The 11312-nt window shown below is 21.8% G+C and overlaps 1 protein-coding gene across 1 annotated transcript; it reads right to left on the reverse strand.

Moving 5' to 3' along the window:
• Window positions 1-458: 458 nt before the first annotated feature.
• Window positions 459-3259, reverse strand: LOC128957259 (cholinesterase 1-like; the record flags this gene model as incomplete). The annotated part of the gene is made up of 5 exons (XM_054302993.1): window positions 459-606; window positions 860-1397; window positions 2190-2592; window positions 2667-3017; window positions 3098-3259. Coding segments are annotated over 5 exons (1602 nt in total), but the record flags the coding sequence as incomplete, so codon positions are not given.
• Window positions 3260-11312: the final 8053 nt, after the last annotated feature.

Consider the following 11312-nt stretch of genomic DNA (forward strand, 5'->3'; position numbering starts at 1 on the left):
ATTTCATATGAAAAAAAAATAAATAATTACAGTAATTAGCAAAACAATTATAATTTTTTTTCTATAATAATAATTTTAAATAACAATTGTCTTAATTTAAACAAAAACAAGTTTATGATTGTATTATAACTAATACAGTATATAATAATAATTTTTTTGTGACACTTTTTTACGATAAAATAGACTTTATTTTGTAATTAAAGTTTTTTTTGTAGTGCGTTTTAATAATAATAATAATGTAAATAATAAATTTAAATTATTAAATTAATTAAAATTAATTAAATAATTAATTGACTAATATTTAAATACAATTGTATTAATATTTTTTGTTTAGTCAATTAATAAACACAAATAATTACCTAATTTTAATGATTACTATTAGTTTAATATTATAACTTATAATTTATAACTAATTAAAAATAATTTTTTTTATGTTTGTTTAGTTAGTAATTAATTGACTAGAAATAGTAATCCCAGACACCATCGCACGTACTCTGAAACGGGTTCACCAAAACACGTGTTGTTGTATCATCGGGTGTCAGATCTATGATTTTGATAGCACCAGTAGTTTTGTCCAAAAAATTAGGCCAATCTTTATGTGGATTACTATATAATAATAATTAAATAGATATACAAACAGTTTAAGTTATTAAGTTATTAGTAATTAAGTATATAAACATAAAATTCATTAAATAATTTTTTAAAAAAATAATATTTATAATTACTTATATAAATAATAGCAATTATTTAATATTATATTATATTTATAGATATTACTGTATAATAGAGTATACAATTCAATTGCAATGAATATATATTAAAATAAAAAAATATTAATAATAATAATAATAATAATTACCCAAACTTTACAAAATCGGTCCACATTTTCAGGACATCGATGGCAAAGTCATAGTCTATTTCGGTAAACCTGTTTTCCGGTGCCACTAATGGATACCCAAATGTAAAGCCCATATCGGCTCCGTGTAGTACCGAGTCGTCCGGTAGACCAAACATTTTCATATCCAGCTCCTGGCCATTGACTGCTGTATACATCGGATGATTCCATCGATAGTACCAAACCGTGTTGTTGTCCGACGGGTTGCTGTTGGCCGCAAACTCTCGGGCGAAACGATAGGTCGGACACGTAATCAATAGATCGCCGTATAGTTGGCTGAATGCCAGCCGCAGTTGGACTGGATCTGTACGGTCGTCGACTCCCAGCAAATAATAGTCTACAACTTTCCGGACGTCTATATTGTTGAACATTTGTCCATTGATTTCGGCGACCAAATTGGTCAGTCCGGTCACATTGAACTCGGGATTCATAAGTATTGGATACAACATTATGGCCAACAGTGGACCTTCATCTTTGGTTGAACCGGCTATTAGTTCAACATCTAATTTGAATGAATAATAATATAATAATAATTATTATTATTATTGTTGTAAATTTAAGTTATACAAAAATATGTTTTAATTGAAATAATTGAAATTTTATTTATATATCATATATATATACCGGTATATGTACTGTATATTTAAAGTATTTAAATAGTTTTATTTTTTTAGTTATTAATTTTCTATTTAAACAATTTTTTTTTGTTTTTTAAGTAATAAATATTATATTAAATAATTAATAATAATGTTTAATTAAATAATAATAATAATAATAATAATCTATTTGTATAAAAATATAAATTATATTAAATCTTAGTTAATTGAGTTAATAATAATTTTAATTTAGAAAATTAATTTTTAAAATAAAATTATTTTAGTTATTTATGACTAATTATTTAATATACATTTTTTTGTATTTTTTTTTAAATACATAATTTAGTATAATTATACTACTACTAATAATAATACAGTTATATATACACTTATCATTAGGTATTATCAAAAAATTATTATTTTTTTGACATTAATTAAACAAATTAAGTATATATTGGATACTGTTATATGATATACTGTAATGTAACAAAAAATTTATCAATGTACTTTAATAATACCATAGTAGATATTTTTTGTTACAACAAACACTTAGATAACCTTGATGATTAAATTTTGATTTATTTATTTTTTTGATAATAACAATAATAATAGTAAACTTATTAAATATTGAATAACTATATATATATATTATGTATATACTATATATAATATAATATGCAAATAAATTATTACATTACCATAATTGTAGAGTTTTTTGTTGAATGTTTTTTGTGGAATATGGGGTAAAAATTCGGTACCAAATACCGGGAAATTTACTTGAAATAGACCGCCATTTGCTGGCAATTCATTAAATAGGTTGGGATCGGCAACTGATCTCAAACAGGCTAACCATTTGTAGTCATAGGGATCGCAACCGAGTTTCTGAGCCCATTGTTTAGCTTTAGTCAGTGCTCGAACAGTATCCGAGATCGGTATGTCCTTATTGAACATCAATGACCCGCTCTGCATAATAGCCCGTTTGAATAGGCCTGTGGACAGTGGCGATAGTAGATGTGCCGATACAGACCAACTGCCGGCACTTTCACCGAAAATAGTTACCTGATTGGGGTCACCGCCAAAACTTTCAATATTATCTTTTATCTGAGAAAAATATTGATGCAAATGATAAATCAGTATAATTGAAATATATATGTTTATGATTTTAATATATCAACCCATTTGAGTGCCAATAACTGATCGTATAGACCGGCATTTCCCGGTGCCGACTCGTGGCCACCATATAGAAAGCCCAGTTCACCCACTCTATAGTTGGCCGCAACAAACACAACATCATTGGTGGCCAACACCGATCCGTTGTACATCAATTGAAATATTGAACCCATACTGAAAGCGCCGCCATATATCCAAAACATGACCGGTTTGAGGCCAGTAGTCTCCAGACTCGGTGTCCATACGTTGAGTACCAGACAGTCTTCACTTTGTTGCAAATTTCCCACAAATTGTTTCATTTCTGGACTCAAGTTTTGTATACAAGAGTTACCCGATTTGGTGCCATCGATAACATCCTAATTGAAAAACAGTTAATAAATAAATATATCTTAATTTAGTTTAATTGTGTATATTTTTATCAAATAATATGTCATACCTTTTTGGGTTCTTTTATTGGCACCGGTTTGGCAAACCTGAGGTCACCGACTGGTGGTTCGGCAAACGGTATGTTCAGAAACTGATGGACATCTCTATTAAGCACATGTAGTGTCTGTCCCTTAACTGTTGTTCCCGACAATGTTTTAACAGTTATTACATTTTTATCAATACAAATAACATTAGCAATGAATATAATAGATAATATTAATAAACATGTGAATAAGTTTTTAAATAAATTACAAAATTTTTGTTTCATTTTTTATATTTAAAAAAATAATTTTGTTATTATTATTATTTTTATTAAATTAATTTATAAATACACAATTAGCTATATATATAAATTTCACTTAACTTAAATAATATACTAAAAAAAATATAAACATTATTATCAATAATTGATAGTCAAATGTATGATTACTGCTATACTTGAATATCTATATTTAAAAGTTTCAAGGTTAATATTAATTTTTCAAAAAATGTGTTTATAAAATATATATTTTTTGAATTTTTAGTTTAATAATTATTTATTTCAAATGTAAATTATTAATAGTTTTTTTAAACAAATAATATAAATTTTTAATTTTAGTATTACTAGAACTTATTATTAAATTTAAAAAATTAAAAATCTAGTATTTATTTTATTTATTTAGTTATTTTTATTCATCTTATTGTTGTAGTTATGTATTAATTGACAACAAATTTTTTTAATTTAAAAAATATATATAACAAGGATGTTTTAATTAAATATTTAATTTTTACAATTATTAGTATTACTATATAATTCATTTATATTGATAAATACAATGATATGTAGTATTGTATCGTAAAATATCTATATATATATATATATATATATTAAAAAAACTTATAAAATTGTAAATTAAATAATTAGTTTAATATTTATATATCAAATATTTTAAGTTTATTTTTTTTAAAAAAAAATAACTATTAAATTTATAGTATAAAATTGTTATACTAGTATTTTATAATTTATAATTAATTAAAAATATTATTAGTTATTTATTGTTTTATTATTAGTAATACTAATAATTTATTGAATAGTAAACTATAAACTAACAAATTAAATACTATTTATTAAATAAAAATAAAAAATTTTGTTATTTATTATGCTATATGATAATTAATTATCTAGTAAAATTAATTAAATATTATAATACAATAGAATAATTAAATATTTTTTTTGAATTTAATTAATTTAATTATTACAGTTAAAATATTTTTCTAGTTTATATTATTAAAATAATATATCATTATAAACATAATTAGATAAAAAAAATAAAAGTTATGAACCTATTATTATATTAATGAAATTATTATTGTATTAATGATAAATTGTATTTACGTTTTTATATAATATCTATAATATAGAGTACTAGAAAATTAATGATTAATTTTTTTAGACACAATTTACTTAATAAAAAATATAATAATTATGACTATTAGTATTGATTAATGTATTATATGAACCAATAATACAATGTATTAGTTTTAAGTACAGTAATAATGAAATTAAAATAAACAATAAAAAATATTTTGTCTAATAAATTATCTTAAATTTTAATGATTACATTTAGTATAGTATTATTATTATTTGTTGAAATATATTAATTATTTAGTGTATATATTTAGTTTAAAAAAATTTACTGCAAAAAAAATTATTTAAAAATTTTTAAAAAATATTTATTTTTAATTTATTTTAGAAAAATGTTTATAAAACAAAAACAACTAATTGTCGATCAATTGTTGTATGTTTTGTGTAATAAATGCTATCAAATAGGTTTACCAAAACTACATACAACAGGTTCCGACTGCTGGCACCGGGATATCAAATCAATGATATTAAACAAAATGTTATATCTGGAGCTAATACGGGCACTGATAGCCATCAATACTACCGATAGATTAGCTGCTATGCTAGCGGGTAATTGGTTTTATGTTTGGCCACAAAAACCCTATATGTTTATTAGCCAGGTATGTGTAATTGGTACAACATTGATAATTATTAATAGTACAGCAACCAAAAATTATCATGATAAATTTTACAAACTATGTTTCAATTTAAATACTAATAACAATAATCTAGTTAATAAAAAATTAATTATCATTATTATTAATAGATATGTTAAATATTTGAATAATTTTGATAAAATATTTTCATCATTTTTATTTATATTATATTTTTCGGCAATATTTGTATCCATGTCATTATATTATCCCCAAAATTATTTATTATCTATTGGCCTAATATATAGTCTATTAATATCACCATGTTATATGTGGATGGTTAGATTTTTAATCATACATATTTCGATGTTTTGTTTACTATGTTTACGTGAAAAATTTAGTTTAACCAGGATTAATTTAAAAATTTCTAAACTATCCAATAAACAATTGTTAAATAATAATAATAATAATAATTTAAATAAAAAAATTAATTTAAATTCTAGAAAATTGAACATGTTAAATAATCAATTGATTGCATTTTATTTGACTATTTCAAATTTAAATCGTGCATGGTCAATTAATGTATTATACTATTGGCTATTGTGTACAATAATTATATCAGTTCAATGGTGCTTGATGCTATTTACACGTTTGAATCTAATAATAACCATATTTTCAGCTAGTTGCATTTTAATTGGTATTATATTAATGACAACAATCATTTTATTTGCCAGTAGTATCAATACTAGTGCTAAACAAACACATAAATTATTATATCATTTATATATATTGTATAATAATAATAGTAATATAAACATAAAATCTAATATTAATAATAATAATTTCAAATTTACTGATAATTTATTAATTAGTACTAAAGTAAGTCTAAATTGATTTTTATTTTATTCATAATAATAATTATTATTATTATTCAATTAATAGTTATCATCGCTGATTGAAATGTTTGCCAAACATAGGATTGGTATATATTGTTGGAAATTATTTCTAATCAATCAATTTTCCTATAATTTTGTAATTAAATTTTGTATTATTATTAATAATAAATATATTTTTTTAAAAATCTAACTTATGATTCTAATAATATTTTTATTTTGTTTTTTTTATTTTTAAATAATATTTTCTAGTTTCTATATATGACAACAAAATCAACACTAAAATTATTACATCTAATAATGTATGTCTTGTTTTTTAACAAAAATTTTTGAATACATGATTAATTTTTATAAAAATATTTTTTATTACTTTTAGTGTACAGCAAACTCAAAATTAATATATATATATATATATATAACTGTATATTAATTTAATTTTTAAAAAATAAATTTATATATTGTAAATATTTACTTATATTATATTATATAAAAATACTAAAACTTTAGTATAAATAATTAATTATAACTACTGTAGTACTATAGTTATAAAATGTTTTATTTTTATTTTATTTTCAAATAATCTATAAATATATTAATGAAAAAAATATATAAATAATAAATTATATACAAAATAAACTATTTATATATAATTTTTTTATATATGTATTTCAAAAACGCAAAAATCATATAAATTAGACTTTTTTTAAAAAAATAATTATTACAAAATAGACTAAAAATAATAAAATAATTTTTTTCGCAAATAAAATATAGTAATAATTTATATGATTAATATATATATATATATGTATATATTAGTACAAAAATTTTAGTTAATTCATAAATAATTTTATTCATGTTATTAAACAATAAATAATTATTTTATAATAAATAATCAAATTTTGTTTTTTTATTTGTTTTCATATCAAAAGTTAATAATAATAAAATAATTTTTATTATATAAATAGTGTACTAATAGTAAAAAAAATATATATTAATTTTTATCTAACAAATAAAAAATTTATGAAAATATATTCAATTAACAACAATAATGTCTATCTATGGGAAACAACTAATATTAGTAAACAATATGTTTTATATATTGAATGAAAAGTGCTATCAAATGGGTTTACCAAAAACCTATCCCAGTTTCGGGGACAGGGATCTCAAATCAAGTATATTAAACAAACTTAAATATATTGAATTAATACGTGTATTGATATCATTTATATTCAATAATAATAATAATAATAAATACATTGCTATATTGATTGGCGATTGGTTTTATATGTGGACCGAAAATTTTTATATTAAATTATGTCTAATCAGTACATTAGTTATACTAATTACTATAACATTTACTGTTAATTATGATAAAAATTATCATTATTTTAACAATAATAATATTTCTAATAAATATTATGATTATAATGTTAATAATAATAATAATAATAAACATATTGAAAACTATCTAGTATATTTTAGAAAATTTGATAAATATCTATCATATATAATATTTATACAATATATTATTTGTACATTAGTATCCATGTCGTTTTATTATCCAATTGATTATCTATTAACATTGGGTATAATTTATTCAATATATTTTAGTTACGCCTATAGATGGCTAGTACAGTTTATAATTTATCAGGTTACATTATTTTGTCTAGTTTGTTTGAATAGATATTACAAACTTAGCATGATCAACTATCAAATTAGACAATTATTATTATTATTATTAGCACCAAATAATAATAATTTAAATAAAACAAACTATGTTCAACAATTGCATTTAAAATTGATAAAATTTTCAAAACGTATAATAGTAACTAATAGACAATGGTCCATGGTAATATTTTACTATTGGCTATTTTCAACAATAACCATATCCACAATGACTAGTTGTCTAATAATGACCCGGTTTAATAATTTTATTATATCATTGTTATTGTCTATAAGTATATCGATAATGTTTGGGACAATTACGACAATTATTTTGTTTGCCAGTCGTATCAATACCAGTGCTAAACAAACACATAAATTATTTTATACATTGTTTGTAAATTATAATAATAATAATAATAATAATAATAATAATATTGGTTTAAAATCTAAATCATCAATAATATTGTCACTACTGTTAGACAAATTAAAGGTTTATTTTATTTATTAACTAAATTAAAAGTTTTAATTTTTTTTGGATTCATATAATTATTTTAATAAATTTTATATAATTAGTTGCAATCAATGATTGAAATGTTGGCCAAACATAGGATTGGTATCTATTGTTGGAAACTATTTCTAATAAATCAATTTACATATAATTTTGTAAATAAATAGTTTATATTATAGTTTATTAAAAAATAAATAAATAAATATTTAATTATTAATTAAATTATTATTTTCATATAGTTTCTTTATACTACAACAAAAACAACTTTAAAATTACTAAAAATAATTATGTAATTATATTTTAATAAAAACAAAAAATTATTTATTAAATGTTAAAAATTATTTTAATATAAATTTGCTTTTTTAATTTTTTTTCAGGGAAAGACAAATACAACAATTATAATATTTCTAATATTTTTTTTAAAAATAATAATTACTATATTTAATGTAATTTACATGTATTTCATATATTTTGATTTTACTGTATAATTAATAGTCATATTTTAAATTGAATATTATTTTTTCATTAATAGTTATCTATAATTATTTAAATATATAATAGCATAATATATACAATTTATATTGAATTTGGTAAAAATGTTTAGTAATATTAAATAATTTATATTAAAATCACATTAAAAAAATTATATTTAATAAACATTTACTTTTTCAAAAAAAATAATTGCTATAATTATTGTTATTAAATTTAGTTTCATAACTGATTTTTCACGAATTCCTGAAAGGAATACGTATATGCATTCTAAAAGTCTGTCTGTCTGTCTGTCTGTCTGTCCGTCTGTCTGTCTGTCCCACATAGGTTAGTGGTTCGAATCCAGACTCTGCTACAAAAATTTTTTTTGATTTTTTTTTTATTTTATTTTTTGATAAATCATAAAAAATGAGCTATGGGTTAAGTATTAAAATTTTGATATTTCATCAGGAACATAGAGAAAATGGCGTCTAAAAATTAAATTTTTTTTTTGATTTTATTTTTTGATAAATCATAAAAAATGAGCTATGGGATAAGTATTGAAATTTTGATATTTCATCAGGAACATAGAGAAAATGGCGTCTAAAAATTAATTTTTTTTTTTTTTTGATTTTTTTTTTGATAAATCATAAAAAATGAGCTATGGGTTAAGTATTGAAATTTTGATATTTCATAAGGAACATTTACAAATTACATAGCGTTTACAAATTAAAAAAAATATATTCACGAATTCCTGAAAGGAAAATTGTGTCAAAATTTTTAAGTTTAGATTTGTGTAAATTACTAATTAAAATTAAAAAAAGGAAGTAAATTTAATATATTTTAAATGTTTATTTTAAATAATAATGTTAAATAAATTAAAAAAGTACTTGTTTAAAATGAACAATTTTATTAAATTAATTAGTATAGAATTATGTGAAAAATTAAAAAATAATATCTTGCTAGTACTTTTCCATAAACTCTGACGTAATAGTAAGTGTAGTACGTTTATAGTAATTTTCCATGAACTTTGATGTCATAGTAATTGTCGTAATTTTCTTGTATTTTTCCATGAACTCTGAATTCACAGTAAGTGTCATACATTTTTTGTAGTTTTCCATGAACTTTGATGCATAATATGTGTCGAACTTTACTTGTAGTTTGGTTTGACCTCTGATGCATAATATGTGTCGAACTTTACTTGTAGTTTGGTTTGACCTCTGATGCAAAATACGTGTCGAACTTTAATTGTATTTTGGTTTGACCTCAGATGCATAATACGTTTTGAACATTACTTGTAGTTTGGTTTGACCTCTGATGTATAATACGTTTCGAACATTACTTGTAATTTGGTTTGACCTCTGATGCATAATAAGTGTCGAACTTTATTTGTAGTTTGGTTTGTCGTGTTGTGCGACTGCTCAGTAGGCTGACAAATTAGTATATAAAGACTGCTATTTCTGCAGTGACCATCATTCAACAGTCTGGCATCATCTACAACAGTAAGAGTAAGTTGTTATGACTAATTTATAAATTATTTATTAATTTTTGAATTTATCAACAGATGGCATTAATTGTTGACGAATGCAAAGTATGCTATGGCGTAGCGGAGCTGCTGATGTCCGAACTTTTGTGTGAAACATGTGAGCATCACATTTGACAGAGAAGTTTGTACAATGTTTAAGAATGGAGCGTCATAAAGGCTTCATTAAACTTGTTTGTTTTGTGTAAACTTTGGGTGGAACTAGAAATTTTGGATGTCATCTTTGACTAAAATGAAGAGTGACAACAGATAGAGATATTGGATGACGAACATCCAGTCCACCAAAAATACGTCTTTGAGAATGATTGTATAATCTTTATGCACCAATTGTTCACAACATGTACTATCCGCATCATACATATTGTTCTGAATAAGAGGAACCAATGTTTGCATAAAACGACGACGATCTTCTGTTTGCACCAAATGAAGATAACATCAGAGTCGAATCTCAAGAGATTGCCACTGACGAGATCAATAATATTTCACTTCAAAACAATCCATTTATATTTGAAGACGATATTGACTTCGCATGGGTTAATGACATCCTGATGGTAACCATTGAAGACGACATTGAAGTCATAACAATCGATGACGCTGAAAATGATGTCATTACTTCAAATTAAATGACTTATTTATAATTATTTTTTTATTTTTGTCATTTAAATATTGTGTTTAACTTATATATAACAAATATAAAAAAATAAAATTTGACGATATTCTTTTTTTGTTTAAACCAATTTATTTTATGCTTATCGGATTCCTTAACCTCAAAAATGGTTAATTAAATTTTTTAAGTCGGGACTCCCATTTTTTTTTTAAACTGCAAAGTCCCGACTTATTCAATTATAAAAAAAAAATTTTTTTTTTTAAACTTTTAAATTCACTTAATTTATCATATTTAATAGTTTCAAAAAATTAATAAAAAAAAATATATTTATAGACAAAAAATAATTTGATCGTACTTTTCCATAAACTCTGACGTAATAGTAAGTGTAGTACGTTTATAGTAATTTTCCATGAACTTTGATGTCATAGTAATTGTCGTAATTTTCTTGTATTTTTCCATGAACTCTGAATTCACAGTAAGTGTCATACATTTTTTGTAGTTTTCCATGAACTTTGATGCATAATATGTGTCGAACTTTACTTGTAGTTTTGTTTGACCTCAGAT

Source organism: Oppia nitens, unplaced genomic scaffold, assembly GCF_028296485.1.
Source record: "Oppia nitens isolate AA-2021 unplaced genomic scaffold, nextdenovo-longstitch-racon4-pilon3 scaffold39_pilon_pilon_pilon, whole genome shotgun sequence".
NCBI classification, from domain to species: Eukaryota; Metazoa; Arthropoda; class Arachnida; order Sarcoptiformes; family Oppiidae; genus Oppia; species Oppia nitens.